The sequence below is a fragment of the Lissotriton vulgaris genome, chromosome 9 (assembly GCF_964263255.1).
Source record: "Lissotriton vulgaris chromosome 9, aLisVul1.2, whole genome shotgun sequence".
Lineage (NCBI taxonomy): Eukaryota > Metazoa > Chordata > Amphibia > Caudata > Salamandridae > Lissotriton > Lissotriton vulgaris.
This window is the reverse complement of record NC_141697.1, coordinates 561,149,268-561,175,290: the sequence shown is the minus strand read 5'-3', so window position 1 is coordinate 561,175,290 and position 26,023 is coordinate 561,149,268. Positions and strand designations below refer to the sequence as shown.

At 44.8% G+C, this 26,023-nt stretch overlaps 1 protein-coding gene across 2 annotated transcripts in view; it reads right to left on the bottom strand.

The window, feature by feature from the left end:
• Window positions 1-373: 373 nt before the first annotated feature.
• Window positions 374-26,023, bottom strand: part of MAP4K2 (mitogen-activated protein kinase kinase kinase kinase 2) — a 348,117-nt gene continuing 322,467 nt past the window's right edge. The window contains exons 27-31 of one of the 2 annotated variants that reach the window (XM_086938087.1): window positions 22,156-22,224; window positions 21,955-22,041; window positions 21,511-21,581; window positions 21,282-21,337; window positions 374-6,754 (exon numbers count right to left, since the gene is read on the bottom strand). In XM_086938087.1, coding sequence (XP_086794213.1) covers window positions 6,667-6,754; window positions 21,282-21,337; window positions 21,511-21,581; window positions 21,955-22,041; window positions 22,156-22,224 — 371 coding nt within the window. In that variant the 3' untranslated portion in view covers window positions 374-6,666. The remainder of the gene's footprint in view (window positions 6,755-21,281; window positions 21,338-21,510; window positions 21,582-21,954; window positions 22,042-22,155; window positions 22,225-26,023) is intronic. The other variant, XM_086938086.1, reaches the window with a different exon arrangement.

Genomic DNA, 26,023 nt, shown 5'->3' with positions numbered 1-26,023 from the left:
CTTTGTGCTCGACACATCACCAGCTTGGCGATGTGACGAGTGCAAAGTAAGTGGTTTTATTTATTTAATATTACTTAGCCTGTCATCTCTTGAATTCCACCACCCCGCTCCGCCGCTCTTACCTGTGTGAGCCGTTACCGTCTATCTCACTCTCTGAAGCTCTCACTCTCTCAATTTGATAAGCATCTTTCCTTTGGGCCTACTGACATCTTCAAACAGAAAGGAGGCAGTAGCATCTGTAAACACTACAGACCTGTAAACAGCAGCTGGCAGTTCAATACAAGGTACAAGAGGAACAGTAAAAACATTTTTGTTCACACCTTGGCTAAAGTTTTGAAATCAAGACAGTAGTAGATCAGAACCAAACTCCCAGTATGTTTCAACAAATGGCTTTTTTAATATAAACATTTTTAAATATCATACTTTCATGTGCATTTTTGCATTGCAGTATCTTTAAATTAAAAAGAAACAAAATAAGACTGCCAGTGAAACGTGGCACTTCATGTAACAGCCCATCCATTCTTGGGTTTTTGCAGGTTCCACTAAGTTAAAAAAAGATGCATTAAGATCAGGCATTGTTCCCAATGCATTAAAAGGCAACAGCTAAGATCTGTGTTAGAAATGAGTTATCAAGGTAACCACTCTCTAGAATCACTCACTCACACACTCATCCAATAGTCAAGACATCAACTCATCACACACTGAATGCTATCATTTTCTCTAGTTGTCCACAAACCTTAGGCAGCAGCTTTATCTGAATCTTGCTTCACTTGAAGACCCACCAAGACCCAGCCATATACATCAGCCATGAAATGAAGTACCAAACAGTCAACATGCTAGCGCCCCCCGAAATCCACAATGTACCACGAAATATTCAGACAACCAGTCAACTAAAATCAATTCAGCCCAAAAACATCAAACAACTCATTCATTCTAAATATACCGCTACTCACTCATCAGACTCACACATTGGACTACAATTCGATCTCACTCCAATGATAGTCACGCCACATAAATCTGCCACTTCTCTTTCCACAGAGTAGGCAGTCAACGAGCTAGGTTGCCTTATCCAATAATACTTCACAAATCAAACCAGTACTTTCTATCCAACAACAGTTCTCTTATACATTATCCAGCCCACAACCAATCTACTGTCAACTGTCAGTCACCCATCCAACTATCAAACTTACAAACAGCAAAAAAGGCTAAAAGGACAGCAACACATTTGCTTCTTTAGTTGAACATCCATTACTCATGATTTATTCAACTATAGTCAACAAAACTTCCAGTCACTCCCACATTTAAACCAATAAAGCCACACTCAATAACAACTCAGAATCACTAATTACAGCATCAACCCAGAGTTATGACAACAACATGTCTGACAGCGACTCATTTAACAACATTAGTGATGTTTGCACTTTAATCAACAACATATCCCATGTAAACCCTGATTCCGAGTAGTGAGGAATGATGGGTGGTATTTACTGAACCTGTAAAATGTTATTACAACAAGATAATTGACTGGTTCTCGTACATGCCTCCTATTCATAGTTTTCTGAAAGGAAACCGGGCATAAAATTCAGAATCAGTATTTACCACACTAAACTATGAATGTCTTGCCTTTCTTCTCGCCATTTTCTCTAATTAATTTTGTCAGTTTATTGCTGGCAAATTCTGTCAGGAGAAAATTGATGGTGTGCAGTAATTACTGCACTACTTGGAATTCCATGCCCTTTAGGGTCAGATGTACGACCATTAGAGACTGAGACTCGAAATTTGTGAATCTCGAATGTACAACAGTGTCTGACACACCTTGCGATTCTTAAATGGGTCACAAGGGACCGGCCTCATTAATATTCATGAGGCAGGTTGCAATTTCTGACCCATTGGGTATGGCCTGCACTCACAGGGATGGAAGCCTGCTGGGGTCAGCAGATGACCATGTCTGTGACTGCTTATTAATGAAAGCCATTTTTTGAAATGCAGCCCGTTTTCCTTAAAGATAAATGGGATGCAGTGTGCAGTGGTCTTGCTCTGAATAAATGTTGGCGCCACCATTCACAAAGGGGAAAGGGCCCCTTGAAGACCCCTATCCCGTTTGCGAATGGCTTACCACCAACTTCAAGTTAGTGGCAGATGCAAATGTTTTGCTACTGCATTCCAAGTCATAAAACATTCCTACTTACCAATGCGACTCGCTATTAGGAAGGGACGGCCTTAACACACCCCTTCCCAATAGTGACTCACAAAATATCGTTGGTACATGCCAACAAGCATTTTTCCGATCCTTGCGAGCGGTAAAATGCTTGATACATCTGACCCAAAGAAACGTATGTTGCTCAGAGATTAGAACTGTCCTCACTACTCATTACCAGGGTCGTAATCTCTATCAACAGAGCATTTACACAAACACATTCACCTATTAGTCAATTACCACATGTGCTTTTACTAAATTAGCCTCTCAGCACCCAATGACTTTCACAGAAGAATAAATAGCACTTAATCTATTACTCATTCCAGTGCTACTGGGTCACTTGTTTGCCAGCATATCGTAGTTCAGAAATATTTTTTAACATTCGTTTTGTGGCCTAAATATCGTTTACAAACAATATAGTCCCACTGGATGTGGATTTTCAATTATTAACTCCACTGGGGCAACAATATTTAGAACACAAAATTGATGTCAACCGAACATTCTCTGATATTTTGGTAGCACAGGATCGAATCAACCATCTTCTCAACGATCGAGCTGCTCTAACTTGGAAAAAGTGGCCAGACGACTATTCACTGGACAGATCTCAAACAATTTAACAAGTCATTGGTCCTGTCAGATTAAATGATGGGCTATAACACCAACCAACCAATCAACCAACCAGTCAAAGAACTAGCATCATTCATACAAAATACATAAGCATTGTTAAGACGCTAAAGTTAACATCACCTTCGTTTTCTTTGATGCGCATAAATTCTTATAAAATAACTGGCCATTTGACACGAGCCTAAATCATTTGGTCTTTCCTCACAACCACTTTTTGCTGAATAGGAATGCAACATACACTCAGAACAGCTTGTTAATTAATAGAACCTCAGTCCACTTTAAAGAAGGCCCCCTTCATTCTAAAACATAAGTTATGTGTCCACTGAGGTGACCAGACAGCAAAATGTGTGCTAAGAGGGTACGAAAAGGAGTCCAGGGCTTATGTTTAGCCCCACACCTGCCTAAACATCGCAGTGGATACGTTTAGCCATGCCACCGAAGATGGGTTGTGTACATCGATTTGGCAAAGATGAGTGGGAAGTTAAGTTATGTGAAGAAAGTGGGACTTCTCACTAAAGGTCCTGGAATTACAAAGATGTAACTTTTTCATATTCTTTTGCCCACAGCCTTCCTTAAAGCGCATGAAAAGTTCCCAAGCATTATAAACGTTGGAGGATGGCAGATGGACGGACCAGAGTACAATTTACAAAGAATATTCTTTAACTTCTCACTTCCAACCATACAAACGGTTTGATAGCCAAATATCGGATCAGGGTAGTTCTATAATACAATGTGTGACGACTAGCCAACAGGTGAAATAAATGTGTATGTGTTTCCAAAGTATCATAGCTGCGCCTACAAGCGCCTGAACATGGCTAGCACATGTGGTAAGCTGTTTTGCCTTTATGTGGCAGGGTTGAGATGGTGGTTGTCAGACCCTTGTCTTTTTCCCCAGGTGTTTAAACTATTCAAGAATATAATGAGGGATATTTGGAGACACAGAAACGTATCCGCAGAAGCTAGGCGTTGGTTGGGTTTATATCAAAATGGAACAAGAAGTGTTTGTCCATCTGGGTTTCATTATACCCTAATATTTTCTTTTAGTACAGGTATGGGATACATATCTGTCTCTATCCGCTAAGTAAAAATAAGATCAAGACCCTTTATCCACTTAGGAAAGATATTTCCTGTTCTTAAAATGTAATCACAATGATGGCTTTATTTATACGAGTTTTGAAGAAGTTAACAGGGTGGCATTCATCCCTCTCAAATCCATGAGAGTGCTAAACAAAATGTTGATATCTGTAAACAGAGCTATGTACAGGCTCCTACAAACAACATTATGCATCTGGAAGTCAGATGCGGACAGCAATGAGATGGTGTCCCTCCCCTGCTCGCATAATTCATTAAAGTTTTTTGCCAATCAGAGAAGTGTCTGCTAAGTGGATCTATTTGGACTTTAACTCCCTTTATAATCAACATATGAACTCCATTCCTGGAGAAAGAAATGTAGATGTCAGATGGGGACATGAGTTTATAGAAGAGCAGCAGTAAGAGGAGGGTATTTCAAAAGGCTCTAAACCTCATAGCTTAAGGCAGGACAGGAGAGGAGCTAGGCAGAGAACCCTCTTCTCTTGTTTCAGCTCGCTGGCCCTCAAAAGAGAAGGCTGATTCACAATGAGCTGAGGATCAAGGTTGAAAGGTCTAGCCTGCAATCCAACTGCAGCTGTCTCAGAGGTATACAACTAGAGGTTTGTGGATCTGACATATCCCAATACAGGGAAGCAGATTCTTGTTCATTCTTTCTTTTCTTTGTATTCAAGGAGGGAGACAGCAACAGAGGTCAAACACCACGCTTGAAAGGACGATTTAAAGACTTCGGCCATTAGCCCTAAAGGATTACGATAAGCCATACGTCCTGAGACAGTGCCCAGAATTAGGGCATGTAAAGAACCATACAAGCAATTAGACTGCTTGTCCCTTTGACTAGAGACCAGGGCTGAGCTTCAGAACCCATCAATTAGCAAAAACATTAAAATCAGTCAGGTTTTTCAGTATATCCAGTACAACACTATAGGAAAGGTCTATACCTTCATGGAAATCCATCAAGATTATTTCCATGTTTGTTGGTCATTTTGAAAATCCCAATTAGTGTACATATTAGTATATAATTCATGCCAAAATTACTGAGAATTTGTGCAATATTGTATTCTTGCACGTTATACATTAGCACTTTATGTACATTTACGGCTCCATATTTTTTCTTTTTATGTGTTTTTAGCTTGTCATGGTTTTATTTTGTCGCAGCTGTTTTTATCAACCTGTTTCTCGTCTTTAATTGCTTGTTTTTTATTATGCTTTGCCTTTGTATAAATAACGTCATCCATCTTGGTCCACAATACCAAACATGAAAATCTTTCTCTTATCAATATACTGTATTGTACGTCTATATACTTTGATGGTCGTAATGACTGAATAAAGTTTGATGAAAATCCTAATTAATTTTATCGGTCAGCAGGTAATTGGGCATTACCCTAGTATGGACATCTCCAACATGCTCACCCTCAGGGTAAAAGAAAAGGAAGCAAGAAAGTGTATTAACCTAATTTGCTGGCAAAATCATTTGACACATGTAATTACCATTCTTGGGTAATCCTGCAATATTGCTGGAGCCCACTGGAGTCTTTTAGACTTGCATATATGTTTATATTTAAGTACAAAAATAAATCTGAATTTTATAGAAGCCCAGAACGTTGATTGATTTTCCGATTTGACGTAGTGATGGTTAAGAGCTGTTAGGGAGCTTACAGTGCTAGCGTCACGTTGAAATGGGCATAGGACATGTTAATCGGACTTGGCAACATTACAGACCAGGTTATGACTGAGTCCTCAGACCGAGCTAGAATATTGTACATGTGGAGCATGTACATGTTTGAGGATCCTATTTTGCTTAAAAGTCTAGGGCATGTAGGTCCAATCCAGTTCGTCAGGGAAGGACATCAGCGGCTTAAAAAGCAGAGCAGACCTAGGAGTAATACTTATTCTCGTATCAATTAGAACACCCAAAAAAACAAGGGGTCCTTTCTATCGACATGCGCACATATATAGCATAACACTATTCAGCGGTGCAAGAAATCCAGTACCCATGCGTGTCATGAGTGATCATTCATAAAGCATAACTAAACGTCTAGCAGGCTGCCACAGACCCACAGGTCTGAAGAGGTGACATGGAGTAAGAGTGACCTTCGGGGGCTTATTGCAAACATGCTCACCTTAGAGACGCACACACCTCGGGGGACAAATTAGGGTAAAGTCAAAGGCTACAGAGTAGTTTAGAAACAATGAAATTAAAGAGTGAAATATAACGAGTAGGGTAGGAAGGAGGGGTTACAGACCACTAGGCCTCTCATCTACTGGTCTTTGCAAAGTACGACAAGTACAAATATCCCAACCATCATAACAATGAAGACCACCCCATGCTTCTCCTTTGAGGGAGGAGTTCATGAAGACTAACAAATATCACTTCTCAGATACAATGTCTGAAGTCTTCCCTTCACACCAGATCTGAGCACAGATATATAAGATCCATGAAAGCTCTCAGGATGACTGCGAAGCCCCCCAACACACTGCCTCATTGAGCATATACAACCTTCCCCTAGAACACATGCTCCGTCTGCCAGTTCTAAAGATCACAGCATGGTATCTGAAATTAAGAGGAGGCTTCACTCTTCCCCACAATCACTGGACAGCTACTGGTCTGGCCCGTGGGCCGATGCCATTCCGGAATCATCTTCTCAGGTCACTCAGGACAGCTGCTCTCTTGTGGAATCGCACCTAGAGTCAACATCTAGGTGGCTTGGTCCATCCAGTATGGCTGAGTCCCGTCAGCGGGAGTAAGATCCTTCTTAGAAACTGCTCTCGTGACCAGTGAGAATGTAAAGGTTGCTGTGTGCAGAAGGGTCACTAGTTGGCGTACTCTCTAGGATGACGTCTCTGCAGGTGAAAGACAAAACATAACTCATGGCACAACCTTTCACAATATTTTGAAAAGGATTAGATCACAATGGCATAAACAAACCTATGTCACTTTGCAAAGACTGACATAGACGTACATCTCGCGCACATTCATATGGTCTATGACCTCAAAGGCTAGAATCTCGGTTATCTTCCTTTTCCTCAAAAACATATGGGCCATGATCAGGATTTTCAGTCTAGGAGGTTAAATAATATTTTTCCTATTTTTTGTCATATGCCTCGGTATTGCCATCTCAAAGCGTTGTAAATAGCAACAGGTACTATTTCCCAATTGATTAGTATTCTGTTTACTTAAAGTCGGAAGGATGGACGATTGAACTAACGGGGTCTACTGGTTTTGTGGCCTGCTGCTCACATTTCGTCAGAAGTGTGTAGTAACTAACTAGATCATCTTGCAAGAACATTTATAAGAATAAGAGAAAGCAATTAATAACTAGAGAACACCCTCATGAGGAAATGAGGATATTCTTGTATATTAAAATGCTTCTTTTCACCATAGGAAGTCAATGAAGAAGTGACCTGCAAAGCAGGGACCAACACACCATTGATGTCTGCTGTGTTGCCTGGGTGGCATGCCTCTCAAGTCTCTATTGTGTAAGCTAGACTTCAGTCTCCAGAAACTTAAAATTAAGTGGTGTGAAATTTAGATATATCTCCTTGTGCCCCATGCCTAGCACCCACCTCACCATGGTGCCTATCCTCCATGGTGTGATTTGGTGCCAGCCTATACCTCACAACATGAGAGGGTTCAGACTGCATGCATTTGTGTGTTTAGGCTCAGCCCCATAAATTGACATAATGATATAGTTAGTGCCTCCACCTGGCTCTCCCATTTCAGAAAAAAACAAATGACTGTAGAAATAAGGACTCAAAAACCATGCTACGTTTGGTGTTTTGGATGGGACCTCTGCTACAGTGGTGGCTCAGGATGGTCTTCTATATTTGGGCATAAGGAAGGAAAATGCTATTTACCCAGTATGAATCTGTTCTTGCCATATAAAGCTGTAGATTCATATGCTTTAGCACAGATCGCCATCTGGTGTTGGGCTTTGATGTTTGCACTTTGTTTTTCGTTGAAGAAGTGTTTGTAGTCACGAGGTAGGTGACTCCTCCTTATGGTGACAGTGCGCATGGGCATCAACTCTATCCCCAGATTGTTTTTCGCCATAAAGGGTAAGAATGGAGTTTGTAGAAATAGAAAGAGATGTCCATGTGTGTTGTATCCAAGTAAGATAATACTGCAGCATATAAAGGTACCCAGGGAGGCGGGTGGGCGCATATGTATCTACAGCTTTATATGCCAAGAACAGATACATACTGGGTAAGTAGCATTTTCTGTTCGAGGCATATGAGCTGTAGATCATATGCTTTAGCATAGACTATACAGCAGTTATTTCGGTAGCGGTGGCTAACCTGAATCTGTTGCAGTAGTTTGAAAAAGTGTTCTTAAGACAGCCTGGACCACATTAGCTTGTTGTTTTGCATGCACATCTACACAACAGTGTTTTGTGAAGGTGTGAGGAGTAGACCAAGTTGCAGCTTTGCAGATGTCATCTAAGGGTATATTCCCTAAAATTGCCATAGAAGCCTCTAGTTTGCGTGTGGAATGCGCTCTTGGGGGAATTGTTAATGTACGTTTAGCATTAATGCAGCATATTTGGATGCATTTAACTATCCATCGTGCAATAACAGTTTTTGAAATGGGATTGCCTTTATGCAGTGGTGAAAAAGCAACAAAAAGTTGTTTTGTTTTTCTGACAGACTTAGTTTTTTCAATGTAATAAAGTATTGCTCTTTTGACGTTCAGTGTGTGAAGAGCACGTTCTGCCACTGAGTCTGGTTGAGGTAAAAAGACTGGTAGTTTAACAGACTGATTGAGGTGAAAGGCAGAAAAAACTTTAGGTAAACATTTTGGATTAGTACTAAGAACCACTTTATTGTGATGAATTTGCAAAAATGGTTTTTGTATGGTTAGAGCCTGGAGCTCATCAATTCTCCTAAGAAATGTCATGGCTACAAGGAAGGCGGCTTTCCACGTGAGGAACTGTAGTTCACATTTGTGCAACAGCTCAAATGGTGAGCTCATAAGTCTTGCAAGGACAATATTAAGGTTCCAAACAGGGGTGGGTGGAACTCTAGGAGGGATGATTCTTTTGAGTCCTTCCATAAAAGCTTTAATAGCGGGCCCTCTAAAAAGAGACAAGTGTTGTCTGTTTTGTAGATAAGCAGGTATTGCAGCGAGATGTAATCATATAGACGTGTATGTTAGGTTACAGCACTGAAGGTGTAAGAGATAGCAAATTATGTTTTGAATGGTAGAGTCTAGTGGATTGATTTGATTATTTGTACAGTAGATTACAAATCGTTTCCACTTTGCTGCGTAGCATGCTCTTGTGGTAGGACGTCTAGCTTCTTTAATGACGTTCATGCAGTTTAGCAGGAGATTAAGGTAGCCAAACTCTAGGATTTCAGGTGCCAGATCGCAAGGTTCAGTTGACTGGGATCTAGATGTCTTATTTCTCCATGGTTCTGAGTGAGAAGCTTGGGGGAGAGATGCAGTTTTTGGTGAGGAACTACGGATAGTTCCAACAGGGTTGCGAACCAGGTTTGTCGGGCCCATGTGGGAGCAACTAGGATTATGGTGAGGAAATGCTGTTGAAGCTTCAGAACTACTAATGGAATGAGCGGGAGAGGCGGAAAAGCGTAAGCAAATCTTCCTGACCAGTTCATCCATAGCACATTGCCTTTGGACAATGGGTGTGGATACCTGGATGCGAAGCTTGGGCATTTTGCGTTCTGGTGTGTGGCGAACAGATCTATTTCTCTGTAACCCCACTTGTGGAAGAATGGAAGTAGAACTCGAGGATGTAATTCCCATTCATGTATCTGTTGTCATTGACGACTGAGCAGATCTGCTATGTGATTGTGCACTCCTGGAAGGTTTTCCGCAAGGAGATATATGTTTTGAAGTATGGCCCATCTCCATATGCTGTGAGCTAGTTGCGAGAGCTGTATGGAGTGTGTCCCTTCTTGTTTTTGGATATAGTACATTGCTGTCATGTTGTCTGCGCGGACTAAGACAGCTTTGTGGACTAGATGGACTTGACAGGCTTTTAATGCTAAAAAAATTGCCATCAGTTTCTGGTAATTGATGTGGAATTGCTTTTGTTGTAGAGTCCACATGCCCTTAATGGTATGATTTTGAAGATGAGCTCCCCAGCTGGTGAGCGATGCGTTTGCTGTTAGCACTATCTGTGGAACCGGCACGAGGAATGCCCGCTCTTTTGAAAGGTTTCTTGTGTTCCACCATTGCAGAGAGTGATGTGTGCGTCTGTCTACCAACACCAGATCGGTTAATAGACCTTGAGCCTGGTTCCACTGACGTGCTAAGCATTCCTGTAGAGGATGCATCTGGAATCTTGGATAAGGGATGATTAGAATGCAAGAAGCCATCATCCCTATTAACTGCATAACACTTGCGCTGGTAATGAGTATTAAGGTTGAAATTGTGATATTAGGAGCTGCATGTTGGTATCCTGACTGGGTTGGAGTATGCTAGAGCTTTACAAGTGTTCAATGTAGCTCCTAGATATACTTGTGTTGTGGATGGCTGTAGGTGGGACTTGGTGAGGTTTACAGTGAATCCTAGGTCGTGCAGCAACTGAATTGTCTTGTGGGTGTGTTGAAGACAGCTGTGTTGTTATTTGGCCCTTATGAGCCAATCGTCCAGGTAAGAAAACATGTTAATGTATTGTCTTCTTAAGTGTGCTGCAACTACTGCTAGACACTTGGTGAACACTCTGGGTGCTCTGGTTACTCCGAACGGGAGGACTTTGAACTGGTAGTGATGATTGTCCACCACGAACCTGAGATATTTCCTGTGAGGGGGGTGAATGGGAATGTGGAAATAGTAGTCCTTTAAATCTAGAGTGGAAAGGCAGTCACCTTGCTGAAGCAGTGGGACCACCTGTTGGAAGATGACCATGTGGAAATGGTCTGACTGAATGTAGAGGTTTAGCTGTCTTAGGTCTAATATTGGCCTGAGAGAGCCGTCCTTTTTTGGAATTAGAAAATAGAGAGAGTAAATTCTCGTGCCCTGATGATTGAAGGGGACTGGTTCTATTGCATGTTTTTGTAACAGGGAGAGAACCTCTTCTTTTAAGAGGGTGAGATGTTCTGAGGATGTTGCACATTGTTTGGGAGGAATATTTGGGGGAGTGGAGGTAAGTTCCAGGCAATAACCATACTGGATAATTTGTCTTACCCACTTGTCTTTTGTGAGGGAATTCCAGACAGGTAGGAACTGTGAGAGACGTCCCTCGACAGGAGTGGAATGTTCGAGGGTAGCGGAGGAAAGTCACTGTTTGGTGGCAGGGGAAGTGCGGGTGGTTACCTCTGCCTCTTCCCCTATTGTTATTTCCTCTATATCTTCCCCGAAAATATCCTCTGGAGTCGGAAGATTGATTGGGAATTTGGAAGTGGTGAAGGTATTTTCTGACTCCATTGTTTTTGAGCCACCCTTGTAAAAGGAGCGACAAAAGGAGCCTCTATTAACCACTTGGACGCTAAGGCTTAGTAGGCCCATATAATGAGATTTCCATTGAAATGAATGGGCAGTGCATGACAAGTTACCCTTGTCATTAGCATCCAAGTGGTTAAGACGGTAGTTGCAAGGCTCCCATGGACTTGGCAGTCTCTGTGCCTATTTTTCATTTTTTCCAATAAAGCATCGACTGTTGGCCCAAAAAGGTGTTCCCGATCAAAAGGCTGATTAAGTATACCTGATTGTACTTCTTCCTTAAATCTGGAGATTCGAAGCCAAGCGTGCCAGAGTAGTAAGACGGTACTGTTAATGGCACGAGATGCTGTATCAGCCGAATCAAGGGTGCATTTTATAGAAGTGTTTGTAATGAGTTTACCCTCTTGAATGAGGTAATTTGCTTTACATTTGATTTGATCTGGTAAATGCTGTATTAGCTTTTCTAGCTCGTCATAGTGAGCTCTATCACAGCTTGCTAAAGGCACCAAGCATTGGCAATATGCAAATGATTAGCAGCTTGTGATGCGATTCTTTTGCCTGAGGCGTCTATAAGTTTTGGTTCCATGTCAGGAGGAGGGGCGTCGCCTGTAATTTGGGAATAAGCTCTCTTGCGAGCATTAGAAACAAGAGATTCTAAGGCAGAGGTCTGAAATCTGTGGGGAGCAACCCCCAGGGGGGCCCTAGAGTCATGGAAAGTGGGTCGCACATTTCCAGGCCTCACTTCTGCCTGGAATCCAAAACGTGATTTTCATTTTGGAAAAAGACAAACGTCCTGGACGCTTCATTCTGATCGGTAAAATGCTTCTGCTGAAGTTAATTTAGTCTCCGAAGCTGTGAAAAAAAGAGGCCGGGCAGACAGGTAAAACAATCCTTCACAACTGGGTGCCTGCTTGGCTGAATGAAATGCAAATGCAGCTATGAGTTCATCTGAAAATGTAAAGGGTGCTTGAAAGCGGTAATCAATCCAAGCATTGTGATTGCACAGATTTGGGGGTTTTCATTGGTAGTAGGAAGAGTTAATACCTAGGCTGTGAAGTGCAAGCTTTTAATTGTAACTGTATTTACACAGCGCTTACTACCCTTGAGGAAGGTTGAAGGGACTGTTATGTAAAACAAAATGTGCATTACTTATGCATTGGTATTACTAAATTCTACATTTTGGAAACTCCATTTTATCCTAAACCTATTTGCACAGTTTGTAGCAGCCTATCTGATAATGTGTGTAATGCAAGTATAAAATAATGACTTGCGCATTCACAGGGCTTTCTGTAGCAGGCTGCGACCTTGTAGCACAAAAAATTACACAAGTCACTATTCTCCACTGCTCCGACAAAATGTAATTCTGTGGCTTTCTGGTTACAGACACAGACCTCTGCAGTGCATTAAATAATAGAGGTTTCATAATGTACTAAAGTACATTTCCCATTGAGTAACATCGTTTTAATATGTATTTTCCATTTAAGCTACCCATTATTTTATATGTAGCTACCTAATTGTGAAAGTTCTAAAAAAGGAACAAAATATTTTGGGGATTATTTATGAGCTGCTGGAGCGTCACTTTTTTTGGAAGCTCTGGCAGTGCGTCTCAATCATATCTATGTGGCGACGCAAAGTCACCCAGCGTGGCTTTGCATGGCCTCATAGATATGGATTAAGACAAAACAGTGTTAGTCGCTGCGTTGCCTTACTGTGTGTCAAGTAGGCGTTCCATGAGCATTGCAGTGGGTGTTCCCACGCAACGCCTATGGATTTTGATGCTGCCCCAGATTTACAAAACCATGTAAACCTGTGGCAGCGCCAAAACCTTATGCCTCCACACAGCAGGCATAACAGGGAGAATTATTTTCATTTCTCCTCATTATTTCCACTTTTCATGTGTGCTGCATTCTGCAGCACCCATAGAAAGAGGAAAACCCCAATGGATTGTTTTTGTGCAGGAAGGTGCCCCTTTCTGCACTAAAGCAATCCTGCCTAAGTTAGCGCTAGGCAGCAATTTGTGCGCCAACTCAGGGGAAAAGGACAGGAATGTACCATATTTCATAAATAGGGTGCCTTCCTGCCCTCTCACATTGGCGTAGGGCAGTGCAGCAAGAAGACTTGTGGTGTTGCCCTACGCCAATGCCTCATAAATAAGGACCTTTGTTTTTAGCCACAGCTTTGACCACGCCCCCACGATCACTGACCTTTGCTTTGCTAGCCGCTTCCATGCGTCGGATGGTCCCTGGCTGTCCGACGTCAAGGTGGGCGTGTGCGTCGGACGGCCGGGGAACGTCTGATCTGCGCACACATCAAATTCAGCCGCACCGCGGCATAATGTGCGCCGCAGCGAAACACCGTTTAATATTATTTTCCCACTGTAAAAATGATTTGTTGTGGGAATTGGGGGCGTTTATGGTTGTCGATAGTTGTCAATGATGAGGAGTACCAAGTTCTAGAAATTTTTGACAGGAGGGGGTCCTTACGCCTAAAAGATTTTGACAGGGGGGTCTCGGCATCAAAAGTTTGAAGACCTCTGGTCTAAGGGGACCTGACCCCTGCTATAAACCGGGTCTGTTGGAGCGGCTTTATATTTTTTTAACCACTCTTGGCTAAAGTATTCTAGCTCTAACAGGGTCTTTCAATACTTTGTTGGCGTGTTCTGCCATGCCTTTGAGCATGGGCAAAGTATTAGTGGATTTTTCGGAGGGAGCAAATGTTTCTACTAAGAAATACTCCTCTAGTGGATCAGTATGTAGTTCCACCGAATGGTACAGTGCAGCTCTGGTAATAAGCTGTGCTAATCCAATATTATCATCGGGTGGCGATGGTCTGGAGGGATAAAGATCAGGGTCATTTTGATGAGCTGGATCTTTATCCTAATTATCACAGGGGTCTGTGTCCTGTGGTATATTGTCCTGAACGTCACCCCCATCCCCGTCCTCATCCTCATCCCCATCCCCATCATTATCATCCTGGGGCTCAGGTGAGAAAGGTGCTGGTAGGGAGTTAGATGGTGAAATTAGTAAATTGGGATTAATAGGAGGAGGAGAGGAAGGTGTGTAAGGGGAGAGGGGTTCGTAACCATGTTTGTATTCTTCAGGGGTATATGGCAATCCTCTGAAAGGTCCAGCTTCCGTTTTTTAGGAAGCGTTGCTAGACGGTGTACAGTTTCAAGGTCGATATGTAGTATTTTCGTTTCGGATCAAAAGGCTCTTGTGAAGAAAGTTCTTTGGATGGGGTGTCTTTCTCCTTGTGTTTTGTTTCAGAGGGTTTTTTAACAGGGGGAGTCTCTGAATCTTTTAAAAGAGCTGCTTGCTTTTTCGGTTCGGAGCCCTTCGGTGCCGAACGTTTCGGCTTCGAAGGTTTCTTTACTGTTTTTGGCTCCTACGGTTTGTCTTTTGGATTCAGCTCCGAAGCTTTGTGTTTATGCAGTGTCGGCTCCGAAGCTTTGGGTTTAGACAGTGTGGGCTCAGAAACGTTGTTTTTATGTGGTTTTGGGTCTGAGTCTTTCAGAGACGAAGATGTTTTCGGTGCCAGCAGCGAAGCATCAGGCACTTGCTTGGTTTTGGTTTTCGGTGCCAGAGATGTGGCTTCGGCACCGGAATGGGGCCTGCTCGATCTCTAGCAGGAAGGCCTATCCTTATGTTTCATAGCCGGGCCTGAGCGTGGGGCATCTGAAACGTTTTCACAGTGTTTAACTAGGCCCAAGGGCGAAGGTACTACTTGGATTTGTGGTTACTTGGGGCTCGTTACTCACTGTTCGTTGAGCCAGAGTGACGTTCAAATCTTCTTCCATTTTGGAATCGTCGGCTTCAGACACAGAGATTTCTTCTTGTTCTTCGGCGCCATGCTGATGGAATTCAGACTCTTTTCTGAAGATGTCTGGCACCGGGCTAGTGCCCCGTCTCATCTCGTGACGTCGAGCCTGACAGTCGCGAATGGTCTTCTATGATCGAAATTATCAACAGGCTTCGCAGTTGATTTCTTCGTGCTCCGGGAATAGGCACAGGTTACAGACCTCATGCAGGTCCAAGTGTGTGGGAACTTAGCACCACACCTGGGCCATTTTTTAAATGGAGTCCATTCCATGGTCTGCTGGCGTGGTGGGCGCGGGTAGGCCTCACGGCCCACGTCGAAGCAACCGATCAAAGAGGTTGGATTTTATGATGCACGTCAAAAGGGAACCCGCGATCGAAAACAATACGGTCGAGTAGTAAGGATTGCACGTCAAAAGGGTTCGAAAATGATACCGAACCGGAGCGCAGCAATACACATCCGAACCCGATGGCGGAAAAAAACAATCTGGGGAGGGAGTCGATGCCCATGCGCACTATCACCGTAAGGAGGAGTCACCTACCTCGTGACTCCTCAGTCAGTGAGAGAGAGTCAGTCAGTCAGTCAGTGAGAGAGAGAGTGAGAGAGTCAGTCGGTCAGTCAGTGAGAGAGTCTGTCAGTCAGTGAGTCAGTAAATCAGTGAGAGAGTCAGTCAGTCAGAGAGAGAGAGAGTCAGTCAGTCAGTCAATTAGAGAGTCAGTCAGTGAGACAGAGTGAGAGAGTCAGTCAGTGAGAGAGAGAGAGCGAGAGATACCGAGTCAGTTAGTGAGAGAGAGTGAGTCAGTGAGGGAGAGAGTCAGAGAGTCAGAGAGTGAGGGAGAGAGTCAGAGAGTCAGTCAGTGAGAGAGAGTCAGACAGTCAGTCAGTGAGAAAGTCAGTCAGTCAGTGAGAGTGAGAGAGTCAGTCAGTCAGTGAGTCAGTCAGTGAGAGTCAGTCAGTGAGAGTCAGTCAGTGAGAGAATGAGTGAGAGAGTCAGTCAGTCAGTGAGAGAGAGATTGAGTCAGTCAGTCAGTGACAGAGAGAGTGAGAGAGTCAGTCAGTGGGCGAGAGAAAGTAAGAGTCAGTCAGTGAGAGAGTCATTCAGTCTGTCAGTGAGTCTGAGAGTGAGTCAGAGAGTCAGTCAGTCAGTCAGAGAGTCAGTGGGAGTCAGTCAGTGAGAGTCAATCAGTTAGTGAGGGAGTCAGTAAGTCAGTGAGAGTCAGAGACAGTGAGAGTGAGTCAGCCAGAGAGTGAGAGAGTCAGTCATTGAGAGAGAGATTGAGAGTGAGTCAGTCAGTGAGTGAGAGAGTTAGTCAGGGATAGTGAGAGTCAGTCAGTCAGTTAGTGAGAGTCAGTCAGTGAGAGAGTCAGTGAGAGAGAGAGTCAGAGAGTCGGTGAGAGAGAGAGTCAGTCAGTGAGACAGTGAGAGAGTCAGTCAGTCAGTCAGTCAGTGAGAGAGTCAGTCAATGAGAGAGAGATTGAGTCAGTCAGTGAGAGAAAAAGTGAGAGAGAGACAGAGTCAGTCAGTGAGAGAGAATCAGTCAGTGAGGGAGAGAGAGTCAGTCCATGAGGGAGAGAGTCAGATAGTCAGTCAGTGAGAGAGAGAGTCAGACAGTCAGTCAGTGAGAGAGTGAGTGAGTCAGTCAGTGAGAGTGAGAGAGTCAGTCAGTCAGTGAGAGAGGAAGTCAGTCAGTCAGTGGAAGAGTCAGTCAGTGAGTGAGAGATTGAGAGTCAGTCAGTGAGAGAGAGAGACAGTCAGTCAGTCAGTGAGAGAGTCAGTCAGTGAGAGAGAGTGAAGAGAGAGTGAGAGAGAGTGAGAGAGTCAGTCAGTCAGTCAGAGAGAGAGAGAGTCAGTCAGTGAGTCAATGAGAGAGTCAGTCAGTCAGTGAGACAGAGTGAGAGTCAGTCAGTGAGAGAGAGAGAGACAGAGTCAGTCAGTGAGAGAGAGTCAGACAGTGAGAGTGAGAGAGTCAGTCAGTCAGTGAGAGTCAGTCAGTGAGAGAGTGAGAGTCAGTCAGTGAGTCAGTCAGTCAGTGAGAGAGAGATTGAGACAGTGAGTCAGTCAGTGACAGAGAGAGTCAGTCAGTGGGCGAGAGAAAGTGAGAGACAGCCAGTGAGAGAGTCTTTCAGTCTGTCAGTGAGTCAGTCAGTGAGAGTCAGTCAGTCAGTGAGAGAGTCAGTCATTGAGAGAGAGATTGAGAGTCAGTGAGTGAGAGAGTTAGTCAGGGACAGAGAGAGTCAGTCAGTTAGTGAGAGAGTCAGTCAGTGAGAGAGTCAGGCAGTCAGTGAGAGAGAGTCAGAGAGTCGGTGAGAGAGAGAGTCAGTCAGTGAGAGAGTGAGTCAGTCATGAGAGAGAGATTGAGTCAGTCAGTGAGAGAGAAAGTGAGAGTCTGTCAGTCAGTGAGAGTCAGTCAGTTAGTGAGAGAGCGAGTGAGTCAGTCAGTCAGTGAGTCAGTAAATCAGTGAGAGAGTGAGAGAGAGAGTGAGAGTCAGTCAGAGTGTCAGTCAGCAAGAGAGTCAGTAAGTCAGAGAGAGAGTCAGTCAATGAGAGATCAGTCAGTCAGTCAGTCAGAGATAGAGTGAGAGAGTCAGTCAGTGAGAGAGAGAGAGAGAGAGAGAGAGAGAGAGAGAGAGAGAGAGAGACAGAGTCAGTCAGTGAGAGAGAGTCAGTCAGTGAGGGAGAGAGAGAGTCAGTCAGTGAGGGAGAGTCAGACAATCAGTCAGTGAGAGTCAGTCAGTGAGAGTGAGAAAGTCAGTCAGTCAGTCAGTGAGAGAGGAAGTCAGACAGTGAGTCAGTCAGTGAGAGAGTGAGTGAGAGAGTCAGTCAGTGAGAGAGTCAGTCAGTCAGAGAGAGATTGAGAGTCAGTCAGTGAGAGAGTAAGATTCAGTCAGTCAGTGAGAGAGAGAGTGAGAGAGTCAGTCAGTCAGTCAGTGAGAGAGTCAGTCAGTCAGAGAGAGAGAGAGAGGGAGTGTCAGTCAGTGAGTCAATGAGAGAGTCAGTCAGTCAATCAGTGAGAGAGTCAGTCAGTGAGAGAGAGAGAGACAGTCTGTCAGTGAGAGAGAGTCAGAGAGTCAGTGAGGGAGAGAGTCAAAGAGTCAGTCAGTGAGAGAGAGTCAGACAGTCAGTGTGAGAGTCAGTCAGTCAGTGAGAGTGAGAGAGTCAGTCAGTCAGTGAGAGAGTGAGTGAGAGAGTCAGTTAGTGAGTTCAGTCAGTGAGAGAGAGATTGAGTCAGTGAGTCAGTCAGTGACAGAGAGAGTGAGAGAGTCAGTCAGTCAGTGGGTGAGAGAAAGTGAGAGTCAGTCAGTGAGAGAGTCATTCAGTCTGTCAATGAGTCAGGCAGTGAGAGTCAGTCAGTCAGTCAGAGAGTCAGTGGGAGTCAGTCAGTGAGAGTTAGTCAGTCAGAGAGTGAGTGAGTCAGTTAGTGAGTGAGTTAGTAAGTCAGTGAGCGTCAGAGAGAGTGAGAGTGAGTCAGTCCAGAGAGTGAGAGAGTCAGTCAGTGACAGAGAGATTGAGAGTGATTCATTCAGTGAGAGAGGTAGTGAGGGAGAGTGAGAGAGTCAGTCAGTCAGTTAGTGAGAGAGTCAGTCAGTCAGTTAGTGAGAGAGAGTGAGAGTCAGTGAGAGAGAGAGTGAGAGAGTCAGTCAGTGAGAGAGTGGGAGAGTCAGTGAGTGAGTAAGTCAGTCAGTGAGAGAGTCAGTCAATGAGAGAGAGAGATTGAGTCAGTCAGTGACAGAGAAAGTGAGAGTCAGTCAGTCAGTGAGAGTCAGTCAGTTAGTGAGAGAGCGAGTGAGAGAGTCAGTCAGTCAGTGAGTCCGTAAGTCAGTGAGAGAGTCAGTCAGTCAGAGAGAGTGAGAGTCAGTCAGAGTGTCAGTCAGTGAGAGAGTCAGTAAGTCAGTGAGAGAGAGAGTGAGTCAGTCAGTTCGTAAGAGAGAGAGAGTGAGAGAGTGAGTCAGTCAGTCAGTGAGAGAGAGAGAGTGAGAGAATTAGTCAGTCAGTGAGAGAGTCAGTCAGTGAGAGTGAGAGAGTAAGTCAGTCAGTGAGAGAGTCAGTCAGTCTGTGAGAGCGTCAGTCAATGAGAGAGTGAGTCAGTCAGTCAGTGAGTCAGTGAGAGATAGTCAGTCAGTGAGTCAGTCAGAGAGTCAGTCAGTCAGTCAGTGAGAGAGAGTCAGTCAGTCAGTGAGAGATTGAGAGAGTCAGTCAGTGAGAGAGTCAGTCAGTGAGAGAATCAGTCAGTCAGTCAGTGAGAGAGTCAGTCAGTGAGTGAGAGATTGAGAGACAGTGAGTAAGAGAGTTAGCCAGGGAGAGAGAGAGTCAGTCAGTTAGTGAGAGAGTCAGTCAGTGAGAGAGTCAGTCAGTCAGTGAGAGAGAGTCAGTCAGTGAGAAAGTGAGTCAGTCAGTTAGAGAGAGATTGAGAGTGAGTCAGTCAGTTAGTGAGTGAAAGAGTCAGTCAGTCATGAGAGAGTCAGTCAGGCAGTTAGTCAGTCAGTCATGAGAGAGTCAGTGAGTGAGAGAGTCAGTCAGTCAGTTAGTCAGTCAGTGCGACAGAGTGAGTCAGTCAGTGAGAGAGAGAGAGAGACAGAGTCAGTCAGTCAGAGAGAGAGTCAGTCAGTCAGTGAGAGAGAGAGAGAGAGAGAGAGAGAGAGAGAGAGAGAGAGAGAGAGTCAGACAGTGAGAGTCAGTCGGTGAGAGAGTGAGTGTCAGTCACCATCCCGTGAATATGGGTAAATCAGTTCTTATAGCATACTGGAAGGCTCTGTGTAAAACAGTGGCCGAGGTGCCAGGCATGGATGTCTGTCCGAAGCAGTGGGAAACTGGCCTATGTGGAAATCATGACCGTCATTGCCCTGGCCCTCCCGGCCTTTGAAAACCAAGCACAGTCGGCAGATTGTTCTATTTTCTTGTAAGCCTGAGGCAATGTGGTAATGCAGACTTTGCAACAGAGGAACTAGGTTCTAGTCTGGCATGAGCCACCATCCCGTGAATATGGGTAAATCAGTTAATCTCCACGTACCTTTAAACAACATAAAAACCTGTCCACTCAATTGTAAGAAACTTAGCTATGCATGCCCGTCTACTTGAGGCGAAAGATCTGCGAGCTCAGATATCTACCGATTTGGAAGTGTCACAGAGAAGTGCGTCTCTCCTTTTAATTACATCAAAGCGATAAAGAGGATAAAAAAACACAGCAGCTCAAGACAAATGGTGGGGACGGGCACCAGAGTGCAGCTGCCTTCCTGCGCGCCCCTGCCTGCTCCCGAGAGCAAAATGCTGTGGGAGTGAGCATTTTAAGAAGAGGTAGGACATGCACCCGTCTCTGGACATTTGCGTGCTTTCACTACTGAAAGACATACACAAAGGCCAATCAGATGTGTGGGAGGAGTCTGACCCACACAGAGAAGTTTGGACTGATTACATGAAGCCTCCCGCTAGGCTCAACCTAAAATTCAGGCCTGGAGCCCAGTCACCTCTGCTGGACATTTGTCTGTCGCGTCAAAGGTTTAACTCTTGACCTTTTTCAAGGGTGACATTTCTAACTCACTGCTCTAAAAGTTTTAATGTTTCAAGCTGATGAGAAAAAACTCTGAAGAGGCCATCTCTGAGGAGAATACCGGTTTATGTTGAAAGGAGTGGAGAAACAAAATTGATGACTGATATGGGTGCTAGGAGTCTCCTGTGATGTCACCACAACCTCGCTTCCGGCAGCATAATTGACCCGGATCCCTCTATCAGGATCCAGTATGGAGCCTGAGATTGACAGATCTGCAGTTTGGAGTATCCATCAGAAATGTACTTTCAGTTAAAAACTACACTGAAGCAAGTGCCCCACTGTGCTTTGTAGTAAAATAACTGGAGGGAAAAGGGTGACCAAAACTTGCCCGTCCTTCTCTGTTGGTCCCTTGTCTCTTCTGTTGCTGAACTGTGCAAATGAGTGACCACCCCCTTATTCTGATATACAGGATACCATGTTTGCAAATCAACAGAAAGCACTGCTGTCCATAAGGATTTGCAGTGGTTCTCCTGCTGGGGAACCATTTTTCTAACGAAAACCAGGGACAAGTAAATGTATAGTTCACTCAGAAGCTCTTTCAGATTTGTATCTGACCAGTTGGTGGCAACCACTTGATCCTGAAGATGAGACTGTGTCAACTCACCTGTTTGCCCCCAAGACTCTAAACACTCTGGACTTGTCAGTGATTTCTTGTGTCACCTGCAAGACAAGGGTGACAAGAGATGAAAAGAGGAAAGTAGAAGGTGGGAAGGAACAAGTGTTAGCGTAAGAGAGTAACAGACGGAAATGTTATTCATTCTTTCAATATTCCCTGAGAACAAGCAAACATTTCTGAGGGACAATGCCCAGTTGCAAATTAAGAGTCTACAAACCTCATTTGTTTGGATGCTACGTCCCTGCATCCCATGCTTCCAGAATGCAAGTACACTGTCCTGCAGACAGACTGAAAAGAAGTAAAACAGATAAGATATATTATAGAGTAGCATATGCCTTGTTGCACATAAAAATCCACTTCACTGAAGGAAAAGATTGAAGGGGTATTGCAGTGAAGGTTTGACATACTTTCTATATACTTCTACAGCTTCACATGCTTGAAATAAAGGTGCAAATCCACAACACATGATGAGAATCTGGGGAACTCCACCATAGCTTGCCAAAGACATGATTAATCTACTTGAGCCGGACCAAAGTATTGGGTACTCTACAGGCTGTGGCCACTGCGTGCTATACATGGAAAGCAAGCCTATCTGGGAGTTCAGTACTGCAGCACTACACAATAAGAGATAGAACAGAAACTATACAGGCAGTGTACTCACCAATGGTCTCGATGTAGAAGCTGAAGGTAAGTTCAGGTGCCAGTCTGCCTTTCGGAGCTCCCTGCAAGTTCACCATTTTCACACATTCTGGAGGGACAGATATAGAAACTGGTCTCAAAAAGTCAGTAGGAGCAATGGTATACCAAGTGCAGACCGTAAAGGGGGGAGACGGATAGGCATCAATCGCTCTGAATCACTTACGGTCAAAAGATACCAAAATTGTGTCCCTGTCCACTTGGATTACTTGCTGGGCGAAGCTAGGACCAGCATCTGCAATAACAACAAAAAAGTAAACAAATGTGAGAAGATGATGCAAGGATTGGAAGGCAGCTCAGATTTAGATACTCGGAACGTGAATGACAAGCAAAAAAGAGCAACAGAAAGATATAGAAGAATGTAGAACAAACAGCAATAAACATAAGAAAAGGGCTATAAGGGGAATTGATGTAAGCTAAAGAGGAGACAGGGACAGTGAGTTCTAGAGAGGAAATGAGGGTGAACAGAGAAAGGAAGGAAAATAGAAGGATAACATGGAGGGAAGAAGGTTTGAAACAGAAACACTTATGATCAAGGAGGAGGCGAGAGAGATTAAAGTATTCAGCTTTTACTCTTTGCTGCTATGCAACCCTTTCAAACTCTGAAGCCTCCTTATTCCATACTATACCCAATGTCAAATTTTCAGACCTGCCAAGTCAAACATAAAAAAGGGACAATTTCAATGCTGTCACCAAAGATCATTTCAACTAATTTTTAAAACAAGCATTGGCATAGCCAATAGGTCTCGCCTTTGGGACCTTATAAGTGTTTAGTTATCCAGCACAATATCCTTGGTGCAACATTATCAAGTGTTGCATGGTTAAACACTTATAAGGTCCCAAAGGCGAGACCTATTGGTTATGCCAATGCTTGTTTTGAGTGAGTGGCTCGTGCAGGTATGCCACTGTGAAGTAGAGATGCTGTGAGTGCTTTTACATGAGCCCCTGTGACACTGCGCTTCTTCAAAATGTATTTTGGGTCTGGTGTAATACTTCTAGTCCTTATTCCCGTCTTCTCGCACCCAATGCATCCTTAAATGTCCTATGAACAGCCGGGGATGACACTCCTATTATCCCTGCCCTCCAGTGACACTTTACCTGTCACATGTGGTGATGGTGGTGGACGTGGTGGTGGAGGACATGGACCTGGTGGTGGTGGACGTGGTAGTGGTGGACGTAGTGGAGGTGGACGTAGTGGGGGTGGACGTGGTGGTAATGGTGGACGCGGTGGTGGTGGACATGGCATTGGTGGTGGACATGGTGGACGAGGTGGTGGACGTGGTGGTGAAGGATGTGGTGGTGGATGTGGTAGTAGATGTGGTGGACATGATGGTCGTGGTGGACGTGGTGGTCGTGGTGATGGTGTGGTGGACGTGGTAGTGGATGTGGTGGTGGTAGACGTGGTGGTGGTGGACGTGGTGGTGGTGTGGTGGACGTGGTGGTGAACGTGGTGGTGGTGGTGGACGTGGTGGTGGTGTGGTGGACGTGGGGGTGGATGTGGTGGTGGTGGACATGGTTGTGGTGGACATGATGGTGATGGACGTGGTAGTGGACATGGTGGTGGTGGGCGTGGTGGTGGATGTGGTGGTGGTGGATGTGGTGGTGGCGGACGTGGTGGTGGTGGAGGATGCGGTGGTGGTGGAGGATGTGGTGGTGGTGGAGGATGTGGTGGTGGTCGACGTGGTGGTGGATGTGGTGGTGGTCGACGTGGTGTTGGTGGATGTGGTGTTGGTGGACGTGGTGGTGGGGGTGGACGTGGTGGTGGTGGACGTGGTGGTGGACATGATGGTGGTGGAGGACGTGGTGGTGGTGGGGTAGGAGGGTGCTGGCAGAAATCAGAAGGAGAGGAGGATCTCAAAGAGGGCACTTGGGAGACCAGAAAGAGGACGAATATTAAAAACAAAAAACGTCGAGTAGATAGAACACGAAACAGATTTAACGGGGTGGTCCCTTCTTATAGCGCTTGTGAATGTTCCTTAGCACCCCATTTTTACTAAACAGGGGGACCATGGGGAGATTAATTGATTATTCACGCATGACGATCGCGTGCGATTAATTGATTAATCACGCATGATGATCGCGCGCGGAACCTGGTGTTGTTCGAGTCACGGCATTGGCTTACCAATGTGTGATTCTGGGCAAATTAGTTAATCTCCTGTGGCTTCTAAAAGGAAATGTGTTCCTGTGTGAATGTGCTCTTGTGTAATGTAACTGGGTGTCTTGAAACGGTCTCTACTACTCTTGAGTTCAGTTTGCGCTGTATGAATTTGCTAAACAAACAGCCAGCAGATCTTGTAGAGCAAGAGCCTATTATATCCGTTCAGGTAGCGCATGCACAGCAATGAGCGCTCTGTACAGCCCAGGACTGCACACTACACAACAAACAAATATCCGTTCATGTAGGGCACGCACAGCAATGAGGGCTCTGTACATCCCAGTACTGCATTTAAAATTTAAATTGCAATGCTCCGTTAATTTAAAAAAACACGTTGTGCCTGCAGTAAGAGTGGCTCACAAAGAAAAGAAAGAAGTGCTTTGCGGCTAACTAAGAGACACTGTCTTCTGCCGCAATTAAAAGATCCAATCCTGGTGGGCGGGGCCAAAAGTGGACAGGGTGGTAACCAGGAGGGACTAAAAAGCCTCCTGACAATCATAACACCCGTTTTTGCATAATTAGTGACGCAAAATGACTCGCACCAATGCAAAACACAGGCGGAGCAGATAGCAAGCTTCTGGAATCGTATTGATTCCAAGAGGCTCTCGCATGGCGAGAGCAGCGCTGCGCGCTGCTAACGCCAGGCGAGACCTAAAAATGCAAAGGAAGAATTATTGGTGAGAGGAGCCCACACATTAATGAGGTTGGCAAAAAGCCATGAAAAGGAGCCAAGTTGTTAAAAGACAGTGGGTATTTAGAAAAGGTGAGGTATGAAGGCATGTGTCATTGTGTAAACAAAACATAAAGGAGCCCACAGGTCTAACAAGGAAAAAGTGTCGGCTGACGAAGAAAGGCGTCCCTTTAAAGGACGGTTTCCCTTACGCATCAGAGGTGGCATGCTTCATCCTTGAGGGACCTCCTCACACCATGAAGCCTAATCATGGTGGGGCTAAAACCCCATCACTGAGAGGGAGGAGATCAGGAATGTTTTTATGTAAGAGGGGTTATTACTAAAACCCAATACGAGCTAACAACATGTTTGAGCTAATGAACCTAGGTTCATTTTTGTAAAGTTCTTGCCCTGCTGAGCCGCCAAGTGTAGCCCCAGAGGACCACAACAACCAGGCTGCCTCCCGGTCGTGGCGCTCAACTGCACGCAACTCACCAGTGCCTGGAGGTGCTTTAAAAACTCTTCTCGACACCCGCAGCGCGGGTTCATTTTTGTAAAGTTCTTGCCCTGCTGAGCCGCCGAGTGCAGCCCCAGAGGACCACAACAACCATGCTGCCTCCTGGTCGTGGCGCTCAACAGCCACGCAACTCACCAGCGCCTGCAGGCGCTTTAAAAACTCTTCCCGACTCCCACAACGCGGGACGTGCATGTGGACAGCGCCTGGATGAAGCCCGGACCAAGAGCAGGCCCGTCTGCGCCCGTCCGCGGCAGGCCGAGGCTGTGCTGGGCCTCTCCCCTTGGCCCTAAGAGCAACATCTCACTGGTAAGGAGCCGGGTTATATAAATCGTATAATTCAGAGAACTTAAAAATTAGTGGATCACGGGCAAGAGGAAATTAGCCAGTAAAGGAGGAAAGTCCACTACTAAAAATATACCTATCACTAACTTTCTGAAAAATGCTATTGGGATAATTAATAACGAGATAACCCAGGTCGAGGAAGAAGTTCAGCCACAAAAGACGCCCTAGATGCTGCAATGAAAAAGTCGCCACCAGAGGCTGGGAGTGGGCAAACTGCTTCACCTCTCATAATGAACAAGGGGGATGATAAGGGGAGCGATAAGGACCCTATGGTAGAAACTACAAGCCTTTGTGAAAATAACACAGCGAACATTACAGGCAGGGTAAATCCCTGTGTTCTGAAGTCCCCT